The sequence below is a fragment of the Poecilia reticulata genome, chromosome 1, assembly GCF_904066995.2.
Source record: "Poecilia reticulata chromosome 1, P_reticulata-male-v2, whole genome shotgun sequence".
In the NCBI taxonomy this organism is placed as follows: Eukaryota; Metazoa; Chordata; class Actinopteri; order Cyprinodontiformes; family Poeciliidae; genus Poecilia; species Poecilia reticulata.
In genome coordinates, this window is record NC_088830.1 from 26,082,952 (window position 1) to 26,110,893 (window position 27,942).

Here is a 27,942-nt window from a genome sequence, read left to right on the forward strand (position 1 = left end):
ATTCAGCCGCCTTCCTCTCCGCTCACCCAATATTATGATCCTGTTTCCTCAGTCTGGTGAAATTCATGGAAAACAGCCTCACCCTGCTGTTGAATATTTAACATTCAGCAGCTCCTCTTCATCACAAACTCGTCCTCTGCTTCCTTCTTGTCTGTTTGCTTGTTCATGGAAACAGAGCATCTGGTCCTGAAGCTTCTCTCACAGGTTAGAGAGGAATGTTTAAAGACACATCACCTTTGATTTATTCGTTTATTTTAGATTAACTTTGTTCTGCGTCTGCCGCAGTGCTCCTTAGTGACCCAATTTACTCGAATATTGTTCACGTTGTGCTGTCTGAGGTGATATTTCTCGCTTGTCTCGGTTCACAGAAACTTGCTTTTGGTGTGTGATCTTGCATTCAAATTTGAAAATACTTTATTAAACCCAAAGGGAAATTAAATATTGCTGTAACTCGTTTTAATTGAAATTCTTCAAAGAGTTACTGTAGACAGTGATGGCGGTTGGCAGGAAAGATCTCTTGTAGCTGTCTGTGTTACAACAAATTTGAAGAAGCCTCTGACTGAAGAGAGACTGAGTTTGTCTGTGGTCAGGGTTGTCCATAGTTTTCTTGATTTTATGAAGAATCATTCTTTGCATCGCCATGTTTTCACAGTCGTCCCCAGAACAGAACCAGGCTTCTTTATCAGGTTTTTTTTTCAATTATTTCATTTATAATATGATCATAATGTTGTCTGGGATATTTCTGTTCAAACTTCTGTCTTTAAGAAGGCCAGGTGACTTATTGGGTATTATTTGGGCTGGGAGATAAATTAATTCTATCAATTAGTCAAATTTACTGTTCAAGTACATTTAATTTTTGACATTTTTGTTACTAGAGTTTCAGGAAATCCTTTTTGATGATGGGGGAGAACCTTATCGAAGTGCCTGAATGCATTTTATTTTCTTATAAATGTTCCCACATCAGTGGGAAAAGTCATCTTTGTTCAGTAAAATGATGCTGGTTAATGGTGTAAAAGATTATGTGGGTTAACACACATAATCCCAACATTTTGACTTGCCTATTGGTTTCTGCTGCTTTGAACTTGGACTAAAAACAATTGTTGCAAGAAATAAAAATGGTGGCGCTGCAAAATTGGTTAGCCAGAATTTAATGACCTTTTTTAACAGTTCTGCTGCTAAAAAAGCAAATAGTTTGGTGTTATTATTAAAATAAAATGGATTTGAAATATAGAGAACTAAATATTGAAAAATATGACCCAAACAGAATCTAATTACACCTCAGCAGCACCAGTAAATCTAAATCCAACTTTTCTGCACTCTGACAGACTCAAAGTGCTCAATAAAATGGATTTAAGAGCTAATAAAGTGGATTTTCATGATGTGTCCCATTTAGGAAAATAAAGGAGACATTTTTTAAATACAGAGATCTGATTTGCTGTGTAAAAATCTGAGATTTTATTTTTAAGCCATACTGGCCAGCTCCAGGTATGAAACACTTAGATTTATCTGAGTCAGTTTGAGGTTCACTGATCACCGAGACTTTTTAATCCGTTTTTTAAACTCTGTCCAAAAGGTACGGATTTGATCTGATTCAGGTTTATTATTAAGAACAGTTAACAATCATTTTGTTTGTTTCTATATTCTTGATAAATTAAGAATTGAATTGTCAAGATTAACATGTTTTAAAGTGAAATAAAATAATGTCTTTAAAACAGCTAAGTGTTACAGAGCTCTGTCTTCCCTGCATCAATTAAAATGTACAAATAAAGTGAAATTAACAATTAAGCCAAAAATAATGACATCTCATCAATTCCTTTACAAGATAAATTAATGCTCAATAACTTTTTTTCTCACCTGAAATGTAATCAACATTATATCACAAGATATTTATTGTTTACCAAAATGTGTCAAATTTAATATGTGAAACTGGAAAAAGCTGCTGCTGCTGCTGTTTAGTTTATATAATTTTGCAGGAGCCGTTCTGCCGTGATCAGCCGTATTTGTTTGAAGCGAAGAGGCCGTCACATTGAGCGTCTGAGACCAGCTGGTGCTGCACAGCTGTACGGTTAAACAGGACTTCACTGATGATTCACAACAAAGGCAACATGATTACAGAGCCCACAATTAAAACCATCTGTAGCCTCTTTTATTAGTTAGCAGCTAATATCAGGCATTTCTGTGATTAGTGCGGCTAGTTCCTGTGTTGTGGTAGTCCCTTTCTGTAAGTGGAAGTTCTGCTATAAAACAATAATTTTTTTTTCAGCTCTTCAATGTGAATAATGTCAGGAATCCCCTATTTTTATTTTATTTTATTTTTACTAGATTCAATTTTACTGGCTCAGTTTTGCCCAGGAGGAGATGGAGACGTCACCATCCCCAAAAGAAAAGCAAATTTGTTTATTTAGCCAGCTCAGTTTCTTTAAATAAATAATTAGTTGCTTGATTATTTTACGTTTGGTTTACAAAATCAAACCTACATTAGTTCACTAATGCAAACATTTTACTGACGGGTTGAAAAAAATCCTAAATCTAAACAAGTTAATGTTTTATAATATCATTAGGGCGATATTGACTTAAAGTTTAATGATGATACTTTGCAGTGATATTGTGATAACAAAAAAGTGATCTGATATTAATATTGTTATTTATCAATATTACATATGTTTCGTTACCATTTTGACACCTGTGGGGAACCCCTCCACCAGAAACTGATAAAAATAAATATCAGTTGTTTATATCGGCCCAGTTTTATTTATCGAGCGGACACCGATGTGTTAAAAAATGACTAATATCTGCCGATACCAATGTTGTTGCCGATATATCGTGCATCTCTAATTAGTATTTACAACATCTTTTTTTAGGTAATTATAGCCTCACCAACACAAATGATACTCTTGAAAAACATTTATAATGTGGTTCTTTCTGACACCAGTCGCATAATGAAAAGTTATTGGTGTAATTAAGCTTCACACAGTACCTGCATTTTCAAATTTATTGGTATTTCTTAATGCTTTCAGTGAACAAACAATGGAGAAAAGTAAACATCTCCTGACGATATGGACAGGTTTAGGGGCATTTAAACATCATTAATTATCGTTCTTACCATAAGAAATTTATCACGATAAATGATAAACAATATGATAAATGCCCACACCTTATTTTAGAAACAATCACATTGATCATTAAAGGCTTGTTTTTTGAAAATTTCATAAATATAAGTGAGCTATGAGGCTCAAAATTGAGTTAAGTTAAATCACGTTTCCACTGATCATCCTTCAGATGTTTCTACAGATTCGTTTTCATCAACCTGTGGTGAATTCGGTAGATTGGACAGGATCTGGAAAGGCACACTCCTGTCTAAATAATCTCCCTCAGTGGACGGTGCGTGTCAAAGAGCAAACCAAGCCTGACGTCAAACAGACAGGATTCTCTCAAGACACAAATCTGGGGAAAAGGTGCAAAATGAAAAATGTCTGCAGGCCCTAATGTGGAAAAAGGCCTCCATCCACCGTAAATGGAAGTGGATAGTTGGGAGCTTCTTGTTAAACAAAAGACTATTAAGGAGCAATATAGTTACCGTTTACCGTTTTAGTTTTGCTCTTTTACTTATTTAATTAACAATTTATCGTTGAGATGTGTGAAACCATAAGTGATAAGTTACATTGTCCTGCAGAGACCTAAATGTTATGCAGTATATCAGCTGAACCAAAGCTAAGGGTAAAACTGTAAATATAATATTTAAATACCAACAGGTGCCCCAACTAATGCAGGAAATAACGCCCCCTTCTGTTCTGGAGTGCAACTTCATATATGAGGAAAGTTTGCACAATCTCCCGCTAAGAACCTGGTTGTTATTTCATGTTTAAGTCTTCAAAATGTCTAAAAGTATATTAAAAAACGGTAAGATGCTGGTTGAATAACTGTTAAATGAATACATATGTTTTCTAGAGATGTGCCGATCAGGTTTTTTCCTGCCTACTCCGATTCCGATCAGCCATGAGGGCCGATCACTGATACCGATCGCATAACTTTATTTTTTTTAATCATAATCACTACGGTTACATTATGTGGAAAAAGGAACCATAAATTCACCTTAATTTAGACAAAAACTTGTTTTTGATAACTTTTTCCAAGAAAAAAAACAAAGCATGCATTGTGCAAATTGTACTGCTATTGGTAATACTATCTTTAACAGACTGATAACATATGAAGGCTCTGAAGAGGCTAAATAATGCAAAGAGTTAAAATAAAACTTCTCAACATTGACAAAAAAATGTAAGTATAAAACTTGGCATTCAAAGGCAAATACAGGATCCATTACAATATACAATCCAGAGTTACTGAATGAAAACTTCCTGATAGCATGGCAGCTAGCTGATTACTGCTAGTTCTGAGTGGCTGTTTCTGACTGAGCGGAGTAATTATGCAGAACAGAGGTTGTCTTCCTCCGTCCCTTTTTGTCTCATGTTAGGACATAATCTCTGTCTCATGTCCTAACATGGGTCCTAACATGAGACAGAGATTGTCTGTCTCATGTTAGGACAGCGAAAGTTTTAATATGTATTTTTTAAGTTAGATGCTGCAGCTTTAAACAGAGATTCGGTGTGAGAGTCACTACCAGGTGGAGCAGAAGCGGTGCTCAGTCTGTGAAATATCACTACCTGTAGCGTAGCAGCGGTTCAACAGCGAGAGCAGAACCAGCGTCTTTCATCGCAGCTCGAAGACTTAAATAATTTTGCGGGTTATTTGTTTAGCTTTCTGACCGTCATGCTAATAATCCGGGTGAGTGTTTGTAGCTGTGCGCTGCTTTACCTGCTATCTGATCCTCCATATGTCTTTTTTACTGCAGTGAGCCTCGATGTAGCCAAACTCCGTCAAGTATGGCATTGTTTTTATGTCGTATTAGCTTCGTTGTGTTGATGCATTTTGACCTGCTTCAACCCCGAGGTAACTGTCCACCGCAACACGCAGACTTCCCCAGTCACTCAGTGCGTTATAGTTCCATATCGCTTAGGATTTGTTGCTGCGAGTTTGCGCAGTGTGAAGGAAAGAGGAGACCAGCTGCACAGGCAGGTTGGAAATGAGATGCAGGTGATCGGTTTGTGTGATCGGCAACAAGGGACCGTGATCGGCGATCACCGATCATACACTTTTTCACGGAAATCGGCCGATTATGATCGGTGGCCGATCATCAAAATGATGACCCAACAACCATGATGATGATTCCTGCAGAGAAAATTGTTGAGCTGCTGTCACAGGTCACCAAATGTTGCATATGGATTCTGCTATAAAGGAAATATTTCTGCAGAAACTACAGTGAATTTTTCTCCACTGATAATTTTAGTTCTTTTGTCGTTTCTATGGGACGGTGCTGATCCGGTTTTGCACTGACACTCCGCAGTTTCTTTCTGAAGCTGCTTTGCTAACCATCTTCCGTTTTTCTCTCTTCTCCAGCTGAAACTTGAAGACCGATCTATTGTCATTAGAGACATCGTGCGTAGGAACAATTCTGCTGTAAGTGAAATCCTTTTTTTTTTATTGCATACTTCCTGCAATAAAAAAATGACAGAATTTGTCCTTTCTGTCATTTTAGCGCTTTTTTCCAATTAGCTCCCTCTATTTATGAGTCATGACACAGTTCAGAGCTCCATTTGCTGGACATGACTGGAATATTATTGGGACAAGCTGCTTCCAGGAGAGCAGAGGGTCTTTCTTTGTTTTATTCAACAGCCTGAGCATTAGTGCTGCATTAAGCTGTGAAATGACCTTTTAGTTCAAAAATAGAATCAAATTTTCTGTCCCCCAATTAATGCACTTGATTGTGAGTTTTATTATTCTAATGTGTAGCATTTATGGACTATCTGATATATTTTATCTCCTTTTAGGCACAAAAAAACTCAGTTTGTAGCAGAATTGGGAATCATTTCATACCATCAACATGTTTCTGTTTTGTTTTGTTTCAGGACAACCAGTGTGGTATTGTGACCAACATTGATATTGAGTGTGCTGTGAAGTTTGTGGGGACAAATTGTGTTCTTTACCCAGTAAACAGCAAAGACCTGCAGCACATCTGGGTAAGAGAGTATTAACTTCTCTTTAATACTTAAATCGCATTCATACTTACTTTGTTATTCTAATACTTTTGTTCTTTTTTATTATTGTTCTGGTCAATTTAGACTCATAAAACCAGGTGAAAAAAACAAACAGTAGTTTTTATAGAAAAACCTTGTGGGCATCAAAATATTTTTTTTAAAGTGGATTAAGAAAGATGATTTAGTTTTAGAGTAACAAAAAGTCACATTTACCATCATACATTAGACAGCACATTAGGGCTGTTCCATGGGAAAAAAATTAAGGAGTAAATCTCTGCCAAAGAATCTCAGAAATTTTCTGTAAAAAACAAGAAAAAGTAAAAAAATTTATGGGAAAAAACTCAAGTTTTTAGATAAATCTCAGAAATTTATGGGGAACAAAAGCTAATAATTGTTAAAAAATAAAAATTCTAGAAAAATCAGAATTTTTTTTTTAGTTAATAAAAAAAAATGAGGACAAATATGAGATTCTAAAGTCAAACATTTGTTAGAAAAAAAAGATTCTCAGAAATTTTTGAGAAAAACAAAAACGTCTGAGTTTAAAATATTTTCTAGAAAAAAAACAGAAAATTTTAGATTAATTTAAAAAATGTTTAGGAAAAAAATAGGAAATTTTTGGAAAAAAAAACATTCTAGAGAAAAACTGAAATTTCCAGGTTATTTTTCTAGAACATTTCTGAGGTCAATCTCCAATTTTTTTTGCTTTTCAAGGTCAGAAATCTGAGGTTTCCTGGATTTTTGATGAAAATTTTGGTGTGCAAATATCACAAAATTCCTTGCAAATATTTGTAAATTGGCAACAAAAAATATACAATTTTGATAGGAAGAAAGTCAGTCACCAAAACATTTGCAAAATCCTTCGAGACTCATCAGTGTGAGAAGATGTTTGTTATTTAATTTTCAGAAGTGCTTTATTAATATTTTAACAGTTTAATAGGTTTTATCAATACATTCTGGAACAACCGTCCCTTTGGTCTTGATGTGACCCAGAATGAAAATGAGTTCGACACCTAATGAAAACCGACTGCATTTGTTTCTTTCAGTCTTTTATGTACGGCGACTACATCGCTTATGACTTCTGGCTGGGTAAAGTCTACGACCTGACCAATCACATCATCCTCAAGCTCTCCAATGGAGCCAGGTAGGCTGCCTGCGCCTGCATAAGTTTGTTGGAGCGCAGTGCGACCGCGTGTCTGTCTCTCAGAACGTGCGAGCAAATTAAGTCGGATTCACGAGTGCCACATCAGCTGAGCTTTAGCTCCGTCTGTCTGCTTCCCTGCAGATGCTCCATGAGCGTCGAAGACGGCGCCAAGCTGTACGACGTCTGTCCGCATGTCAGCGACTCGGTATGTAGCCGTGAGCTTTTCTAAACACATGGATTCAGTTTCTCCTGAGCTAAAGACGTTGCTAAAAGGAGCTTTAAATCAGTGCATGTAAGCAGCTCTATTTTTATTAATGTTCCTAAAGTAGAAAATAAGAAGAGTGCTGTTTCTATAGTTGTATTTTCAGAGCAGAATTTTTAACTCTCAATTTATCTGCTTATTTGAAATTATTTGGGTCATCATATGAATAATTAATTTAAAATAAGGGCCGGAAATTTAACCTGTCTGAAACTTCTGATTAAAAATAGCTGCTGACATGCACTGAGATTTACGACTTTTTCTTTTAAGTTCATCTTAGTTTATGTCATTAATGAACAGCTGGAGGCAGACCTTTTATTCTCACTGTCTGACATTAAATCAGACGAAGCTTTATCTGCTTTTGGTCAGTAAGAACTGCAGGAACTGGAATCAGTTTATCAGCATTTTCAGGAAATGTGAAGCAAAAGAAAAAAAACCTAAAAATTCTTTATTTGAAGATGAGGCAAAAAAAAAAAAAAAGCAATTTTGTTTTCCAAAATAAATTTTGCTGGATAATTAATTGTACCAGTAATTAATCCAATGCGCCAAAATGAAATCCACTGGTCTAGGATTTATTTAATGAGTTTGAGAAGAAAAAGACAAACAGCTTTGTTTCCTTGCCTCTTTTGTCTTAAAATTAGGATTTTTTTATTTTTTGTTGTTTCACATTTCCTGAAAATGTTAACAAATTTAAAAATGCTGTTTTGTAAACCCAATAAAATTTACTGTAACATGGTGAATGTTCGACATTTGTTCATGTTATTGCTGTTTCTTCTTCAGGGTTTGTTTTTCGACGAGGCGTACGGTTTCTACCCGGGCCAGGTTCTGATCGGACCCGCTAAGGTCTTCTCTAACGTACAGTGGCTGTCAGGGGTCAAACCTGTCCTAAGCAGGAAGTGCAAGTTCAGAGTGGTGGTAGAAGAGGTGAGAGGGTGACCAGAAATCAGCAGACATCTTAAATGTATCTCCATGTGTTTCTGCACGTTTGGTTGTTTTAAATCTTGGAGTTTTGCGCTTCTGTCAGGTGAAAGTCGTGGAGCTGAAAGTGACGTGGATCACCAAGAGCTACTCTCCGAAAGGCTCTGACAGCGTCTATCCACCTCCCTCCACCATCACACAGGAAAATCTTCACAGGTTAGTCCGTCCGTCCTTCTCTTCACAAAGCGTCTGCGTCCGCCCCCTCGCTCCTTCATGGGACGTCTGGACGGGTTACGCTTCCTGCTGAACTTCCTGTCAGATTTGATCAGCTTTAAGGAGACGTGGGCTTTATGCGTTTGTTTGGATCAACATTCACCATTGGTGTAACAATGGCTGCTCTACCTGGTTCCACATCATAAAAACATTTATTACAAAACCAGTTACACACACTTAATATAATGAGACAGAGCACATTAATTCATAAATGCGTAATTGTCACATTTTATACAACTTTGTACTTTTTCTGTGTTTTTATGATGTAATGCGCTTTGAACTACCTTGTTGCTGAAATGTGCTATGCAAATAAATGTGATTGATTTATATAATAACTTCGCAACAACTTACAGGCAGGAGTGAGAGCGCTGCCCAACACAAATAACGATCCGGCCAGAACGCGGTGCGCTAAATAATAAAACACAATTTTCGAGGCAGATACATTTTCCTCGAGGAATTTTAATAATCGATGTATTCGTATCATTCGAGGAATCGTTACAGCTGTAATTAAATGTTTTTCTGAAGTACTGGACCAAGTGACACAAGACAACAGCGTTAATGATTTGAGGCATGAATTTTTAGTGTATATAAGTCAAGTTTATCTGTATAGCACATTTCAGCAAAAAGGCATTTCAAAGTGCTTTACGTCATAAAAACACAAACATTTAAAGTCATAGAACACAAAGGAAACAACCGAAGCTCTACATTTTGTCAAGTGTAAACATCATTACACATCAGAATGTTGGTTTATGTTTCAAAATCAACTCTAAACGGGTGGTTTTTAGTCTAGACTTAAAAGAACTCGTGTAAACATCGTTTCATTGAACGGCCATTTCTCATGCGTGATTGTGTCGCGTTTGAGCAAAGCCGTCCTGTGATTGGTTGCAGGGTGAGGCGTTTGGGTTACTATGACCACACCCAGAGGGAGCTGGGAGAAAGAGCCCTGTACATCATCCCTGCCAAAGGCAGCGCCACATGCATGACCTGTGACGGACCTGAAGGGGCCCATTTTCTACCAGAGGACCCGATTGCCAGAAAGGTGCAGTTAAGCTTTTTACCTGTGTGTTCAACGGCTGTAAATGTAGTTTAAAAACATCAAATTCTCACTTGCTGTTGATTAAAACACCTAATCAGATTGATCATCTGTGATCAGAGTTGGCTTGTAACCAGTTGCATTTATTCAGTTACATTCACTTAAGTAACTTTTGGAAAGATTTACTTTTAGGAGTATTTTTACTACACTGTACTTTTATTTGATTGAATTTTTATTACAAAGTATTTCTACTCTTACTTTTGTAATACTTCTGGATTTTCTACCCACTGAATTAAGAACAAACATGTTTGAACTAAAAATTATCCAGACCCACCTGTAGTTTTTGTTAGTTTTAGAAGTTTCTTTTATTGAAAGAAACTGATTTGGAAAATTTTCTTTTGCCTGATTTTTTATAATTTTTTATACTTATATGAATTATTGTCATTTTTATCTATAAAATACTATAAAATACTTATGATGTAAATTTTAAATATTAAATGATTGATAATTTGACCAGTTAATCAAATGATCAATTAATACTTTTTTACTCTTACTTTAGTAATTTCTTAGATGGCTACTTTTTACTTTTACTTGAGTAAAAGGTTTAGTTACTCTTCCCACCTCTGGCTTTGATTTATCACAATTAATCTTCTTAATCTTGATCCTCCTCATTAGACGAACTTAATGTCTTCAGTCAGAAGCTTCTTCAAATTTGCTGTATTACAGACTGCTACAGGAGATGTGTCCTGCCAATAGCCATTACTATCTACAATAACTCTCTGAAGAATTTCTTTTGATTTGATTGATTGAACATTTAATTTTCTTCAAGATCAATCAAGTATTTTTTAACTTGAATTAATTACTATGTTCAACTTTGTAAGCTTGAAAAAACATTCTTATAAACATGCAAATTTGCATTTAAAAATGTTTGTTTTACAGGTTTTCATTTTGAGGAAGGTTTTTTAAAAAAAAGTGATTTTGTTTTAAACGTTAATTTAGAAATGTGAACTGTAAACTGACTGCGGAAGGATAATTTATTGTTGCACCATTTACACACTATCTTGGTTTTATCAGGACTTCCATCACTGTGTTTATTTAAAGTGAAATTATTCGGTTATTTTCCTCCATCATCTTTTCTCTCATGTTTGCGACGCTGCATTGTTGACTGCAGCACAAGACCGCGTGTCGCGCTGCTTTGAACCTTCCACTGGAGAAAGGCTTTTAGATCAAAGTAGTGTGATTAATCTGTAATATTAGTGCAGTTAATATTTTAGATTAATCGCTTGCATTAACATTGACAGCCCTAAAAACAAAAAACACCAATTATAATTTGATATTGTTAAATTAGGAAACCAAGACACATCTGACTAAATGAACTTTCACTGCATCATTTAGTCTGGCCCAATTTAACAGATAAACAGGTAAAATAGTTGTTTATTTTAGATTATGTAAAGTCTGTAAATTTATTTCAATATTGTGATTGAAATATAAACACTTAATACTGATGAGATGCAGCATATACCTGTGAATCTTTTTTTTTTTTTTTTTTTTAATAAACCATAAAAAAAATTCTGAATAGTGAATGCCTTTATTGTGAAAATCAAAAGTGGTTTTATAATGCAAACTCTCTGTTTATTTTCCTGCTGCAGCTAAAAAGAGTTTTCAAAAAGGAGTCTGGAAGGAAAACGGAACATGTCGACTTTCAAGGTATAATCGAACGTCCACAGATGAGTCACAAAGAGCGCCGCATTCACTGATTGAATCATTACTCTCTGCTTTCCACCAGGTGACCACAAGTCGGAGCAGACTGACTCGTCCCATCTCAACAACGGCCCGGTGACGCCGGGCCAGAACCCGGCGGATCCAAAGAGCGCCAACGACAACGCAGCTGAACTCGGAGAGCAGGATGCTGATGACGAAGGCGCAGAAGACACTGACGACACCAGGTGTGTTTACCAACATTTGGTGGCTCTGATGGTCATTTTAAGGGCTGAGTTGAATTTATTAACAGGTGAAAGCAGAAACGTTACAGACGTCTTATTCTTGTCTTAAGTCAGTTAAAATCACCAGAAATTATTTCTCTCATTATTGTGGCATTGAGCAGATTTATTTATTTAAAAACATGCGAGTTTTTATTTGATGTACGCAAACTTCACGTTTCTCTGGCTCAGGGAGTTTTTAACCCAAAATATAAGAGTCCAGTAAACAGAATTTTTTATTATGAGCCTAGAAACATTTTTTTTTAAAGCAGCATTGATTCTCATGAGTTGTAAAAAAAAAAACAAATTATTTGACTTTTCATCTAATGTGTCCAAATTGTTAACCAAGATATAACCAAGATAAAATATCAAATTAGAGATAATTTTTTAAAATCTAGATAATTGAATCTGAAGCAAATTGAAAACTTCCGGGCTTGTTTAATCTGTTATTTGTTGCAGATTTTCTATTTGTTTACTGACATTTGAATGATTGCCTCTGAAAGATCTGAGCATAGACGTTAAATTTCTTTACATCCATCCCAATTCATTTCTGTTGTATGAACTTAATCAAGTAATTAAACATTCAGAGAACATTTTTACCTTCCGTTAGTATTTTAACATGTGTTTTTTTTATTTATGAGCTAAAGGTTGCGAGTTAATGAACAAACTACCGCTTCCTGTGTGTGCAGCTCTCTCACATCGTCAGCCAGCTCCACCGCCTCGTCTCAGAGCGGCGGCCTGGGAACCAACCGCAAGAAGAGCATCCCACTCTCCATCCGCAACCTGAAGAGGAAGCACAAAAAGAAGAGGACCAAGTTCTCCCGAGAGTTTAAGCGTGGAGACCGGTGGGTTAGCATGGATCTTTATCCCCTACCTTTGTATCTCCTCATCGATTCTGAAAGTGGACGGTTTTCTGCTTCGTTTTAGAGATCAGGTGTTTTTGGCTGAGCTAAAGAGTCGGGAGTTTTGTTTCTGTTGGGTGGTTCACATTTCATCGCCACATAAACATGAAGGATCAACGTTACAAACCGCAGAAACACAAGGATTTGTTGCATGCTTGTTTGGAAATTAGAGCATTTATGAAGGTAGAAATCTTATTGACTGCAACAGTAGATTTATATCAATGTCCAAACATGCACACCTGCATTTTTATTTTCTAAAAGTATACTGCAGCATATAATCTCAACGTGTAGCTAACCTCTGAAAGCTAAGCCAAGTCCCTGGGGAAATTTGGGAAAAAAATGGCAGCAAAGTGGGCGGAGCCAAGAGACTGCTGAATGTGGGGCTGTGATCAGGATGATAGAAGCACTGATGTCCATTTTGTTGCTATACTTATTGGTTTTTCAGACTCCTCCTGTGACTTAAAAAAAAGTAATAAATCTAGCGACTTATTTTCTGTGTTACTGGGGAGTTTTATGACGACAGTGTCGGGGAAACAGTCTGTCCTGAGCCAGCAGTGAAAGAGGAGCGGCCATTAGCCGCTTAGCTTCTCCTGCTTCCTCAGCACTGCAGTCAGTCTGACAGTCATCCGTTCAACACCAACCTTCACCAATAGAGCAGAGGAGACACATTTCACTCCGTGTCCACATTGCAAATAAATCGCACATTTGCAAAGCCGAGTTGTAACACTATCGATCGTTTCACGCCAGTCGCCAAGGCAACGCTCGCAGCAGCTCCTGACTCTCCACCGGGCAAGAAAGAGGTGAGCCAAATGATGCCGAACTAAAAGAATTGCACAAAATGTCAAAGTTCTCACAGAAACATAAAGATGGAACTCTTAATAGTATATTTACACAGTTTGTCAGCATACAAATGTTGTTCTGGGGATGAGTTTCATGCGTTACGTTAGCATTTGATGCTAACGTGGAACCAATGGAGATGACAGTGCAGCGGTGGAAAGAAAACAACATCATGATTAATTATATGATTGGATGAACGTAAGTCATACCTGCTGAGAGTATTCTTGTTGTTCACGACGGATTTGATTCTTTTGAACAGCTTTAAGCTGTGAACGGTAGGACTCCAGGTATTTTTATTTTATTAAAACCGATTAAATTAATGAAATACTATAAATAAATAGAATTGATGAAGATTGGTGGATATTTTTTTATTTAATGGTGTAGAAGAGGATTTTTTTTTTGGCAAAACAACTCTATTTTTCTTTTATTGTGCTCCTAAATTATAAATATACCTAAAAATAGTATTAATGCACACAACACTTGGTATTAAAGAACAACTTATTTTTTAATTTCCATGATAAAAATTCTCGTGTGCAGAATCTGTAAATAACTGAAAATGCCCTGAGTAGACTTGTTCATGATTTTGTCATAACCAGCTTGGATGAACAAAGAAAACGACAATAAGTGCATTAATAGACTAATATTTTCAATTTGGGGTTGCATATGTGAACATTGTGGGTCATTTTCAAGGTAGGTGGTCCGTGAGTGTTTAATTGGTCCTCAGAAACACTGACTTAAAACAAAGTTTCAATTAAATAAGTTACAACAACAATAAAGTATTTTTGAACATTTTAATTTGAAATTTGAAAATCCTTCGCTGATTCCCAACATGTCAGGGGGATATGAAAATTAAACCATTCTCAACATTTCTAAAGCAAAGTGTTTTCTGTTTTTTGCCGTCAGGGTGGCAGTGGAAGTTGTATCAACGAAGACCACCGCCGACGTGATGTGGAAGGATGGACGGGTGGAGAGGGGCATCAGGTCCAACGACCTCATTCCTATCCAGCACCTGGACAGCCACGAGTTTTGCCCCGGAGATTTTGTGGTTGACAAACGACGTGAGTCGACTTTGTCTGCATCCTCTCGCTCTGAGTACACCTTATTGCTTTTACATCACATTATTTCTTTTTACTTTACAAATGACTGCCCCGAATGTTCTGTAGAAGCTGCTGAAGTACAAGCCGGGATGTCAAACTCATTTTCATTTCTGGCATCACGAATGTCCTAAAGGGCCTTAATGTTAATAAAACTACCCGTTATGAAACTGTTAAAACGTTACAGCTTTCTCTGCGTTCGATGAAAACTAAATACATTTTATTTGCTGTGGATGTTGCACAATAGTTAACATTTCTGTAAATGTGCAAGAATTAGCCAAAAGCAGGACAATTCTCAATTTGTCCTGCTGAAAACAAAGACTATTTAATATTGAAGTAATTTGGCTCAATACAAATAAAACCTGATTTGATTTGACTGATGAAATAATAGTTAATCTGTTGTGTTGAAGCTATATTTCTGAGTATAGTTTGGGTTTAAGTGTAAGTAGTAGGAAATGTTGCTGCTGTGCTTGTGTTTTTTTTTCTCTGGATTTAGTTCTGACTAACAAACCAAGCGACTCATTATTGCTGCCGAATTTCTGAACATTCTGGGTCATTTTATCCACATGATGCCATCATTACAAAAAAGAATGTTTTGTTTGTAACAATACAGTTTAGGAAAGTTTCCCCCTTCCCCTTATATTATTGTTTCTGTGTTTTATTTGAACTGGTTGTGTGTGTGTGTGTTCAGCCCAAGCTCTGCAGGATCCGGGTGTGTACGGCGTGATCCAGTCCGGTGACCATAAAGGCAGAACGTGCGTCGTCAGGTGGATCAAACTGAACTCCACAGGTGACGACGTCGAGGTAAGTCAGAGCTAACGACGCTAGCTGCGTTTCTGTCAACCATAAACTGCACAAAGTGAAAGCACAAAAATAAATGCACTTAACGGAAACACAACAATTTAGAAAAAACCTCAGGTTTTTCAATTAACCCTTTCTTGCATGCAGTGCAGACAACAGCCATCTAAAAGCCATTTTCCTGTGTTCCTGGTGGATCTTTAAGTTATAAAAGCACACAGACCACTGAAGTGGACACTAGTGCATCATACCACACACTGCCCACTACTGGCCATCCACTGCAAGTGCATGTAAAATTTAGTTAAATCCAATATGGCCAACAGATGAAAAAGCAACTTAGGAGTATTCAGTCCCTTCTTCTACTTTAGCGGACTGCAGGCAAAAAAAAATATTGTGACATCAAGTAACCCTAAAGACTAAAACTACTGATGTATTTTCCAAATAACAACTTTGTATTTGGAGAAAATTACAACTCATAAACTAGAAAAAAATAAATTTTTGCTCATTTTTTTCCCATCTTAAGAAAATCAAAAACACTTTGGGGAAAAAAAAAATCCCGACATAAATGATCATAATCGATGCAAAAAAGAGTATATGGTGGTTTTCCAGTCGTATCAAAATAGATGTATTTTACAAAACTGCTATTAAAATGCTTTTATTTTGCATGGCATGAGTCACATGATCAACAGTTGGATGTTAGAAGTGGCAAAAATCACAAAAAAGATGATAATTTAAGTTACTAAGAACAAATTTGTTTTTACAACAACGCCCTGGTGGGCGACTTCCTCCCCCTGGTGCATACAGCTGCACACTGCTTTTTTTGACAGTCTGCAGCTGGCTCCATAAGAGCTCTCAGCTTGCACAGTTCATAAAAAGTTGTTTAATTTGAACGTGTTGAATCCAAAGCTCTTCTGTAAAATCGCTGATATTTTCCCCAAAACGCTGCAGGCGTAGCCGCCTCTGTTAGTGGTTTGTTGCTCGAACGCCTGAATAAAACTCTGACGTTTTCCCTGATGGATGATGAGTTTTAGCACCATGTCAGAAATATGAATATATTTAATGTAGCTGTTTATATTCATTGCTGCTGCAAACTTTAATAACTTATAGCAACAAGCTTATTCACGTGAGACTTTAATTGCGTTTCTGACTTAATGGAAACACCACAATTGAGAAATTGTGTTTTCTCAACTTTGGCATAGATTTCCACACACTTCTAATGGAAACACAGCTGCTGTTGGAGAACATAAAAGAAATCTGCTGGAAACGGAAACAAATAATCTTTTCCTCTTGTTTTAGGTCATTGGTGTGGAGGAGGATGTCAGTGTGTACGACATCGCAGATCATCCAGATTTCCACTTCCGCACGGCGGACATTGTTATCAGGATATGGAATTCTGAGAACGGACAGAACGACTGCGAGAATGAGGTAAAAACGTTTCTACTTGGACTAGACCAATCCATGTCGTATGGAAGTAAAATCATCCAACTGTGTTATTCAGATAGTGAGGCTCATGTCAGTGTTAGCATGCTGCTAACTAGTCTAAAACTGGATCTTACTAATGCAGGTTCTGTTCAGGTGAACCTCAGTAAGTTAGAATATAGTCATAAAGTTCATTTATTTCAGTTTACCGTATTTTCCGCACTATAAGGCGCACCTAAAAACCTTAAATTTCCTCAAAAGCCGACAGTGCACCTTATAATCCGGTGCGCCTTGTATATGGACCAATATTGAACCACAACAGGTCTAGCAACTACGGTAAGCAGCCGCCGACTTCATTTTCCCCCGTAGAAGAAGCGTGTGATGCATGCTGGGATAGTTGTCAAAAAACTGGTTTGTTAATAAAGTTAGACTGACCTATCTACCTACCGACCTGATAATCAGGTTGTCTGCAGGTCATTTAGCACCACGTTCTCCACCAACAGGCTGTGCGCGAACGGAGAAGGGTGACCATTGTCCGGCCACGCCCCGGCCCAGTCGCCGAAGGCTCTCCTCGCCGACCCGAGTCGGAACGTTTTGTTGACATTCTTTATGTCAACAAAGTAGCTTTAGACATTCATCCGGGGTGCTTCGACTAGGGTTACCAAGGGACCAGCCCCTATACATTTAAAGCCTGGGGGGGAAGAGAGACAGAGGCTGCGGCGGCAGCGTGTCGGTTGGTCTGTTACCCAGAAAGCAGTTGGGCACAATATCGCAACACCAACACCGTGAGTGAAACAATGACTGGGGCAGCCTATTATATAAAGTACTCGGGGACCACTTCTTTATTATTACTCATCCACATTTGTAGTGAACGGAACCGTTTCGGTTCAATACCTAACCGATACGTCTATTACATGCGCCTTATAATGCGGTGCACCTTATATATGAAAAAAGTTTTAAAATAGATCATTTGTTGAAGGTGCGCCTTATAGTGCGGAAAATACGGTAATTCAAATCTTTACGCACAAATTGCTCTGTCTGCAGACGTCAGTGGGTCAGGTGTCCCGGGTGGATGTGAGCAGTAAAGTGGAGGTCGTTTGGGCCGACAACTCCAAAACCATCGTCCTGCCACAAGTAAAGATTCACATTTTAAACCTGGATTCATTCAGCAAGCTCTACTTCACTCACAGTCTGACGTTTTCCCTCTCAGCACCTCTACAACGTGGAGTCTGAGATCGAGGAGACGGACTACGACTCTGTGGAGGAGACGAGCAGCGTCCTGTCCACGGAGGAGTGGGAGGACGAGAGCGACAGCTGGGAGACGGACAACGGCGTCACCACTGAGGACGACAGCCACGCCAACAATTCCAACGCCACCTACACGGTGACGCCCACCCCGACGCCAACCGGGTCTGCGCTTTTTATCATCCCACCACAAGAGGGCGGCAAGGCCGAGGTGACGAGTCCCACCAAGGGAGCACCAGGAGAGGAAGGGGAGGCGTCTGTGGGCAGTCCCACATCTGGAGGAGGTGGGGAGCGGCGGCCATGTTTCTGTTTGTGCTATTCTAGTCTGCTGTGACCCAGCAGATTAGGTTAGATTAGGAGATTAGGCCTTTGTTACAACTGTTGATCTGTGGAGAATCTGTTTTTGCCATCACCTCAAAGGCTGAAACAATTCATCAAATTAATCGTCATGAATCGATTATTGAATCGTCAACTGATTTACCACTTGCCGTATTCTTGTTGGTTGTACAGGAGGCTCCCACTTCTGCTTTTCAAAGATGGACAGTTGTACAATTGCACATCTGTGTGCAGCCATTTTCACGTGTGAGTGTAAACGTAGAGTTGGGGGCGTGGCCAGCAGAAGGTTATTGATTTAAATCGATGTGACGCCCTAAAACAGGAAAGAGCTCAAAATCTCTAAGAATGACGCCATGCAAAAAATGAGATGAAAATGTTTTGTTTCAGCCCATTGATCTGTCCTAACCTGTTCCAGGAAGTATAATAAATCCCGTTTAAGAACTGGAACTTCTTTGGTGGCTAGGTCTCTGCTGGTTGTATCATTTTGTCGTTTTTTTTCTGTAACGTTCGTCCTGCAGTAACAACTCCAGGAGGAACTGTAAACGGAGCGGAGAAGCCCAACAAGGACGGCGCCTCCCGAGGCTTTAGAGAGCTCAAGGAAGCGTTGAAGATCCTGGAGAGCCTGAAGAACATGACGGTGGAGCAGCTGTGGACAGGCGGCTCGCCGACCTCCCCGACCTCGGCCGAGCCGGCCTCCGCCGCTAACATGGCGAGCTCTCTGTCGCCGGCAGCGCCTGAGAAACCCACCAAGGAGAAACGCTTCCTGGACGACATCAAGAAGCTCCACGAGAACCTGAGGAAGACGCTGGACAACGTCGCCATCGTGGAGGAGGAGAAGATGGAGGCGGTGGGGAGCGGAGGCGCCGGACCAGAGGTGAGCGTCGCCGTCACTGTGATGTCGCTGGATGTGTGGAGGTGTTTTCAGCTTCTGCTGCTCCTCAGGCCGAGAGGAGCGGAGAAGAAAAGCCGCAGCAGGAGCCGCAGACGCCGGTGGGGGGGCAGGAGTGGCCCAGCGAGCTCCTGAGCGACACTCCGGTCCTGTGCCAGCAGAGCGGAGGGAAGCCCGGCGTGACGTTCACCAGCGCCAAGGGAGAAGTGTTCTCAGTGCTGGAGTGGGCACCAGGTGAGAGATCCACCACCCCGGCAGCAGAGATCCTCCTTTGTTTCCTCTGATAAGGAACCGATTGCAGTTTTCTGGCTCATCACCAATTAACCTTTAACGAAAACTGCAGGTGTGTCTCTGTGTCTGGGGAATTTTTGGATAAAACATGTTTGTTTTTCTTTCAGTGAGTAGAAAATCAAGAAATGTTTACTAAAGAGTAGTGATGCACGTAAAAGTAAAAATTACAGCGTAGTAAAAATACTCCTGAAAGTACTTTTTTTTTAAGTTACTCAAGTAAATGTAACTAGTTACTATCAACTCTGAAGACAAAACTAGTAACTTTTCAGCAATATATAGGAGCTTGTTTTAAATAAATGCTTTTTTCTTTCTTTCTGCCCTTTATTCTTTCTTTCTTTCTTTCTTTTTCTTTCTTTCGTTCTTTCTTTCTTTCTTTCTTTCATTTTTTAAGAAATGGAAAAATATGTTTTCCTTTTTCATTTTGACATAGGTTTGTGGTTCGTTTGTATCCTAAAGACAAACTTGAGAAATCTCACCATATAGAAACGTACACAGACAAACCTTACACCACAGGAGTGAAACTCAAGGCCGGGGGGCCGAATACGGCCCGCCGTAGCTTGTTATGTGGCCCTCTAGACTCCCTCTAGACATCCACAAGTCCCTCCCATTTTTCACAAATCTGCAAAATTCACACAAAATCAACAGATGCCAACATTTTTATCAGATTTTACTGCAAATCTTCTCAAAATTGGTCAAAAACATTGAGTTGAAGTGACTGCTGCCTCAGCCTTACGTGATACAGTGAGTACTAAAAAGTCACATTCAGCATCATAGATTCGCACGAATATTGTAAAAATTTCTTTGAAAAAATTACCAAATTATCACCACAAAATCTGTGATTTTAATTGCAAAAAAATACTAAAACCATCACAAAATCCTGGAGGATCAGCTGTTTAATGACATTTTAACAGTTTCATTGGTTTTGTCAGTATATTCTGGCTCAATCGGCCCTTTAAGAACATTCAGATTTTTGATTTGGCCCAAAATGAAAATGAGTTAGACACTCCTGCCTTACGCAGACTCAGTATTGACCAAGTACATTATTGCAATGTATAAACAACAATATTGTTGTTTTGAGGCCATTTTTAAGTAATAAAAATGAGATGCAAGAACACATGCTCAAAGAAAAACGTTAAACTCTGATGAACACTCTGCTAAATGCATTCAGGATTTTTAGAAGGAACTTCTTGATATCTTGTTCTCTTCTTGATCGATCATCTTTTTCTCTCACAGACACTCATTCGTTTAAGAAGATGGAGTTCCAGCCAGCAGAGGCGAAGAAGTTTTTCAGCACTGTGAGGAAGGAAATGGCTCTGCTGGCCACATCGCTGCCTGATGGGATCATGGTGAAAACATTTGAGGACCGGATGGTGAGTTTTACTTCCACTCATTTGGTCCTTCACTGCAAAAACACTAAATATTACCAAGCAGTTCTGGTCCAATTTCTAATGCAAATATCATGAAATAAAACAAAACTAACGTGAAAGAAATGTTTCTGCAAGATATATGAACTTGTTTTACATCAGTGATTATTTAATATTGATAAAACTAAAAAAAGTACAAGCAGATTATTTCACTTTGGGAAAAAGTCTTCTTAAAAGTGAAATAATCTGCCGGTGGAACTTTTTCATCAGAATAAGTAACTTTTCTACATCTTAAAAAAAGTTGCTCATTAGTTTTGTCTTATTTCAAGTGAACTAAAATATTTGCACTAGAAACTGGACTTGGTAACATTTTGTGATTTTTAAGTGTAAACTTGGCGACGTTTCAAAACGTCTTCCTTCTGCTGTGGCCCAGGATCTGTTTTCGGCGCTGATCAAAGGCCCGACTCGGACCCCCTACGAGGACGGGCTCTTCCTGTTCGACATCCAGCTGCCCAACATCTACCCGGCCGTGCCGCCGCTCTTCCGCTACCTGTCGCAGTGCAGCGGCCGCCTCAACCCCAACCTGTACGACAACGGCAAGGTGTGCGTCAGCCTGCTGGGCACCTGGATCGGCAAGGTGAGCTCCGCTCTGCGACGTTGCCGCGGCGACGGGTCGCAGCCGCTCTCGTTGCCTGACTGTTTCGGTTCTGCTGTGATTCACAGGGAACAGAGAGATGGACCAGCAAGTCGAGTCTGCTGCAGGTTCTCATCTCCATTCAAGGTCAGCTGGAGCGTTTTTCTTTATTTATTTTTACTGTCTGACTTATTTGGTTTGTTTAGAGGCAGTGGGTCCTTCTGGTGAGGAGACTCAATGTTTTCATTTCAGGTTGTTTATATTAAGATGTTATTGTGGCTCAGTTTCAGGTTTGGTGATCGCTGACTGTTTGTTAAATGATCCTCAGCCTGAAAACTTTTGACAATCACTGATCTAAGTGAACTTTAAGCGGATCAGTCAGAGGCGGTGATCGATGCTGATCGTGTGTCTGCAGGTCTGATCCTGGTCAACGAGCCGTACTACAACGAGGCGGGCTTCGACAGCGACCGCGGCCTGCAGGAGGGCTACGAGAACAGCCGCTGCTACAACGAGATGGCGCTGATCAAGATGGTGCAGTCCATGACGCAGCTGCTGCAGAACCCCGTGGACGTCTTCAAGCAGGAGATCCAGGAGCATTTCGCCTGCAGCGGCTGGCGGCTCGTCCACCGCCTGGAGGCTTGGCTGGAGCTGAACGACGCCGCCGAGCGCGGCCACGCGCCGCACCCGGCCACCAGGGGGCTCCACTCCAAGGATGAGGCGCCGGTGGCCCACAGCAGCCCCAGCAAGCCCGGCGAGGACGGCGTCCTGGGCGTCAGCAGCATCCTGGAGGAGGAGCTGGAGGACTCAGGGCTGAGCCCGTCCACCACAGCCGCCGTGCCGCCGCTGGACCTCGGCCTCAACTCAGACTGCGACGGCACTCAGGGCGGCGCCTGCCTGGGTGGGGACAGAGCCAGCTCTGCGGCACGCGGTGCGGCGCCGGAGTCCGGTCCCAGCCAGCCGGTGGTGCGACCAAAGAAGCGGAGGAAGAGCTACCGGAGTTTCCTACCGGAGGGCAGCGGGTACCCGGACATCGGCTTCCCGCTCTTCCCGCTCTCCAAGGGCTTCGTGAAGAGCATCCGTGGCGTGCTGCAGCAGTACCGCGCCGCGCTAGCCGCCGCCGCCGTCCCTGAGCACACAGAGGACAAGTAAGTGCCTCCCCGACTCACACCTGCTCCCCGCTCTCTTCCTCTTTTTCACCTTCCTCAAGTCTCAGAGGAGGATAGTCACTGCCTCGCTCTGTCGGCCTCCTGAGCTGCACCGGGCGCCGCCACCGCCCTCTTCCTGTCACCCTCCACCTCTCTGCTCCTGCTGCCCACACCTCTAAAACGTTTCCTCTCACTGAAAGCCGCCTGGTCTGGACTTACTGTGGGTTTCACTGCAAGAAACAAAATCTTACCAAGTATTTTTGGTCTCGTTTCCAGTGCTTATTGCTTATTCATTTTGTCTTATTGCGTTTAAAATAAGACAAAACTGGTAACTTTTCAGCATTTTTTAGCACAAAATAGTTCTTAGATAATGAGGCTTTAGTTTGCTCAGTCATTTCTAATTTTAGCTCCTTTCAGATTGAGCTGTTTTAGGGCGTCTTGTCACTTTAAATCCTTATAAGCTGACCAAACAGGTTGGAACTCAGTTTAGGTTGCTGGAACTCTTCTGGAGTTGCTAGGCAACAGGCTGGAGCTCTTCTGGGGTTGCTAGGTAACGGGCTGGAGCTCTTCTGGGGTTGCTAGGTAACGGGCTGGAGCTCTTCTGGGGTTGCTAGGTAACGGGCTGTAGCTCTTCTGGGGTTGCTAGGTAACGGGCTGTAGCTCTTCTGGGGTTGCTAGGTAACGGGCTGGAGCTCTTCTGGGGTTGCTAGGTAACGGGCTGGAGCTCTTCTGGGGTTGCTAGGTAACGGGCTGGAGCTCTTCTGGGGTTGCTAGGTAACAGGCATTGCCCATGGAATGTGACTTAATAATCTGAGGTTTTTGAAACGGCTCATTTTCCAAACACCAACAAACTTTAACTTCTGATACCTGTGGAATATACTTGTAGTGGCCGGAAAAAAAGGCAAAAAAAAATGATGGTACAGAAAGAACCTACTGCTAGAGAATGGGCTCAAATAGTGGCAGATATTTACAAAATGGAAAAAATAACCTTCACAGTTATTTTAAAATAGACTTATTTTTTAAAGATTGGAATAAATGGAAAAAATATCTCAAACAATATATGCCAGAAATAATCTAGGATTTTTTTATATATACATTTTTTTTTCTTTTTTGAGAGAAACAAATAATTCAATATGAAAGGATGCCACCGAGTTTAGTTTGCACTTTATAAACAAAACTCATTGATTCAATGTAATGTTTTGTGTCATGTATTGACACCCCTGTCATAGCTACACTCTCTGACCCTGTTAGTTTCTTTTTATTCTCTTCTATATGTACAAACAAAACCTGGACAGACAGAAGGAAATGATCTCGTGTAAAGCCACATACACTTGAAAATGAACCATGCTGACTTGTCAGCTTTGGTTAAGCTATACCAACAAATTTTGTCTGTTATGCTATGCAAAATGTTGATGTCAATATCCGATCATTGAAAAAGAAAACAAAGAAAAAACTTATTGTCAAAAAACGTCATGTTTTTTTTAAAGGGGTTTAGTGCCGTTTTAAAAAGGAGTTGAGACCCAAATGGAAAGATGAAAATGCGCAAAATCAGAATTTTGAATAATATTTCTTTGGTTTTGATGAAAAATTATTAGTTTCACTTATAAGAAGACATCAGTGAAATAATCTGCTAGTGGAACTAACACTTTTTCATCAACATTAAAGGAATAATTTACTTAAAACAGCTCCTAAAAAGTTACTTGTGAGTTAATTTTGTCTTATTTCTTGTGTGATGAGTAGAGGTGTGGCGATCATAATTGGCCGATTTCCGTGAAAAAGTGTATGATCGGTGATCGCCGATCACGGTCCCTTGTTGCCGATCACACAAACCGATCACCTGCATCTCATTTCTCAGCCTGCCTGTGCAGCTGGTCTCCTCTTTCCTTCACACTGCGCAAACGCGCAGCAACAAATCCTAAGCGATGTGGAACTATATCGCACTGAGCGAATGGGGAAGTTTGTGTGTTGCGGCGGAAAATTGAAGCAGGTCAAAATGCATCAACACAACGAAGCTAATACGACAGTTTGGCTACATCGAGGCTCACTGCAGTAAAAAAGACATATGGAGGATCAGATAGCAGCTAAAGCAGCGCACAGCTACAAACACTCACCCGGATTAGCATGACGGTCAAAAAGCTAAACAAATAACCCGCAAAATTATTTAAGTCTTCGAGCTGCGATGTAAGACGCTGGTTCTGCTCTCGCTGTTGAACCGCTGCTAAGCTACAGGTAGTAATATTTCACAGACGGAGCGCCGCTTCTGCTCCACCTGGTAGTGACTCTCACACCGAACCTCTGCTTAAAGCTGCAGCATCTAACCTAAAAAAATACATTTTACTTACGTATTAAAACTTTTGCTGTCCTAACATGAGACAGTTAATCTCTAAAAAATAATCAATCTCTTCTGTTCTGCATAATTACTCCACTCAGTCAGAAACAGCCACTCAGAACTAGCAGTAATCAGCTAGCCGTCATGCTAACAGGAAGTTTTCATTCAGTAACTCTGGATTGTTTATTGTAATGGATCCTGTATTTGTCTTTGAATGTTAAGTTTTATACTTGAATTTCTTTGGTAATGTTGAGAGGTTTTATTTTGGCTCTTTGCATTATTTAGCCTCTTCAGAGCCTTCATATGTTATCAGTCTGTTAAAGATGGTATTATTGATAGCAGTACAATTTGCACAATGCCTGTTTTGTTTTTTTCTTGGAAAAAGTTACTAAAAACAAGTTTTTGTCTAAATTAAGGTGAATTCGTGGTTCCTTTTTCCACATAATGTAACCGTAGTGATTATGATTAAAAAAATAAGTTATGTGATCGGTATCAGTGATCGGCCCTCATGGGTGATCGGTAAAAAACCTGATCGGCACATCTCTAGTGATAAATTATTTTCACGAGAAACGAGATAAAAAATACTTGGTAAGGTTTTGTGTTTTTCCAATATCCCCTGATTTTTTGTGTTTTTCTCTCCTTTAGTTACCCCTCAGATGAGTGTGATGGCTAACACACACACGCACGCACACACACACACACACCCTCCTGTGAGAGCAGGTAGAAACCAGTTCCCCTCTGTCACCTGTCTAACTGGTTCCACTGACTGACTGGGCGGGGCGTCACTGGGTTACCCCTGCAGGCCGCTGGGGGAACTGCAGCTCTCTGTAGCACTCCTGACATCACAGCTGCACCTGATGGCCGCCGCGGTCCGACCCGCTGGGGGAAAACATGGTGAACACAAACTGTGAGCGTTCTCCGGCTGGAAGCTTTCTGCCAAAATCCCCAGAAACTCGCTCCGTCACCGATCCTGCTGGTTTCCACCCGGCCGACCTCTCCGAGGCGGAGCGGCAACGTTTACACGTTTGATGAGCTGCAACTTTGTGCTTTGATTCAGCAGATTATGTTTTTTGTTTTTCCTCATAGTTTTCAGAGTAAAACGTTGCTTCATACGTCAGCAGCACCACTCCATGATGATCCCACGTCAACATGTTGCCTTACTTGAATCTCAGACGTTGATCACTGACTCGCACTAAAACAAAGAAAAAGAAAAAAACACTGAAATGTAAAGTGGTTTCCTGTCGTTCTTCTGGCTGTTTTGCACATGCAGGTGAAACGTCACAACACAAGCGAAGGGGGCGGGGCTTCAGAGGTGATCCAATGTGAACCCATTTTGTCTTTGTTTTCCTTTCATTGCTTTGCTGCAGAATGTGTTGTGAAATGACCTCTGGGTGCTTCCTGGGGGGAATCGGCAGTCTTTGTTTACATCTTTTTAGATTCATCTAACATTTTACACATCATGACTCCCTCCTCCCCGTCGTCTGCGACTCGCTCTGATCCGAGAGCGCCGGTTCTCTCGTGTTGTACTTGAACTTTGATGCTGAGGCGTTTTTGATAAAGAGCACACTGTGCCACTTCGGACCTCGGAGAAGAACTACGAGCCAAGAGCTGCTGCATTTTAAAATGAATAAAAAGATGAATGAGTGCGTGTTTTTTGCGTCGTCTTCCGTGTTTTTCTCCCATCATTCCTCTCTCTCTCTCTCTCTTTCTCTCTGCGTTTAATTTTATTCGCCTTTAACGCCAAGAGGCGACGCCGATCACTTCAAAGAAAAGCTAACACTCTAGATGCACACTTTGAGTTTTTTTTTCCTCCTCATGAACAAACAGAAAATGTGAAGTTAAAGTCCGGCAGGATGTCGAGCCTGTAAAGTTTCCTGTGTGTGTAAATCGTTCCCAATTTAATCCATTCTTCTTATTTTTTACTGCAAGCAGTTTGATTTCCAGCCAAAGCATGTAACTTGTTGCTTTAAGCCTCTTTTGGCTCCACAAAGAACTTGACTGTACGATGTCTGCATTTCCACAGTGGCCTGTTGTTGATATATTTAAAAAAAAAAGAAAAAAAGAGCTAATAAAAGTATAATTTGTAGCCTGATTCTCTGTACAGACATCATGACTCTATTGAAATACATACAGGTACTTACAGTATATATTTAACACAAACTTGGGTTGAATCACCTGGATGCTTGGGGCGTTTATGTACATAATGCTGAGTGTACTGTACTAAACATTTTTTGTTTTTTCTTTTTTTTTAATGGATTAATTTGTTGCTTTAAGACGACTGTATAGTGATGTATTAAACTTTGCAAGCAGTACCATGAAAACGTTTCGGCTTTTCTTCGTTTGCGTCGATGTTTCTCATCCTCACACCGACTTCACGTCGTTTTTGTGTAACATCAATACCGAGTAGGGAAGAGGTGTCCAAAGTGTGGCCCGGGGGCCTTTTGTGGCCCCTGAAATCATTTTCATCGGCCCACCGACTACAAGTCAAGAACGATAAAAATTGGGCCGATTAAACCAGAAATCAACAGTTGCCCCCAAAATGTTCAAATTGATGGTTAAGGATTTATGGATTTCATTAAAATTTAGCTTATCAAGCAGGTGAAGCTTGAAAAATATATCAAAAAACACATTTTTGCATTTTTAATGAATATTATGGCACACAAGTTGTTTAAATTTGGCTGAAGGAATGAAAAGTTTGGACACAACTGGTGACTATTTTATAACTGCTTAGAAAAAAGTGCTGACCAGGAGATTTTTTTTATTTTATTTTTTTTTTCTTTTTACAAAATTTGAGCCAAATTGAGCTAAATCTACGCCACTTGAGTTTCATGTAGAACATATTTACAGTTTTTTAAATCTTAAATATATGTATTCTGTACAGTTTTGGCTTAATTGTTGCTCTGATTGTTTTTTTGTTTTTTTTTTTAAGTCAAAACACTCCAGTTAACGATTGTTTCTGCCCTA

At 39.9% G+C, this 27,942-nt stretch overlaps 1 protein-coding gene across 5 annotated transcripts in view; it reads left to right on the forward strand.

The window, feature by feature from the left end:
* Nucleotides 1-27,942, forward strand: part of ube2o (ubiquitin-conjugating enzyme E2O) — a 60,060-nt gene that overhangs the window by 20,710 nt on the left and 11,408 nt on the right. For 3 of the 5 annotated variants that reach the window (XM_081610187.1, XM_081610181.1, XM_081610184.1), the window contains exons 2-22: nucleotides 5,455-5,514; nucleotides 5,964-6,074; nucleotides 7,136-7,233; nucleotides 7,375-7,438; nucleotides 8,273-8,416; nucleotides 8,517-8,626; nucleotides 9,572-9,722; nucleotides 11,366-11,423; nucleotides 11,503-11,662; nucleotides 12,385-12,540; nucleotides 14,338-14,492; nucleotides 15,220-15,332; nucleotides 16,623-16,751; nucleotides 17,790-17,879; nucleotides 17,956-18,274; nucleotides 18,845-19,200; nucleotides 19,269-19,449; nucleotides 20,740-20,876; nucleotides 21,304-21,507; nucleotides 21,594-21,651; nucleotides 21,920-22,649. In XM_081610187.1, the coding sequence (XP_081466313.1) occupies nucleotides 5,455-5,514; nucleotides 5,964-6,074; nucleotides 7,136-7,233; nucleotides 7,375-7,438; nucleotides 8,273-8,416; nucleotides 8,517-8,626; nucleotides 9,572-9,722; nucleotides 11,366-11,423; nucleotides 11,503-11,662; nucleotides 12,385-12,540; nucleotides 14,338-14,492; nucleotides 15,220-15,332; nucleotides 16,623-16,751; nucleotides 17,790-17,879; nucleotides 17,956-18,274; nucleotides 18,845-19,200; nucleotides 19,269-19,449; nucleotides 20,740-20,876; nucleotides 21,304-21,507; nucleotides 21,594-21,651; nucleotides 21,920-22,649 (3,584 nt within the window). Of the gene's footprint in view, nucleotides 1-5,454; nucleotides 5,515-5,963; nucleotides 6,075-7,135; nucleotides 7,234-7,374; nucleotides 7,439-8,272; nucleotides 8,417-8,516; nucleotides 8,627-9,571; nucleotides 9,723-11,365; nucleotides 11,424-11,502; nucleotides 11,663-12,384; nucleotides 12,541-14,337; nucleotides 14,493-15,219; nucleotides 15,333-16,622; nucleotides 16,752-17,789; nucleotides 17,880-17,955; nucleotides 18,275-18,844; nucleotides 19,201-19,268; nucleotides 19,450-20,739; nucleotides 20,877-21,303; nucleotides 21,508-21,593; nucleotides 21,652-21,919; nucleotides 27,300-27,942 lie in introns of those variants that run through there. The other 2 variants (XM_008417519.3, XM_008417529.3) reach the window with 2 other exon arrangements.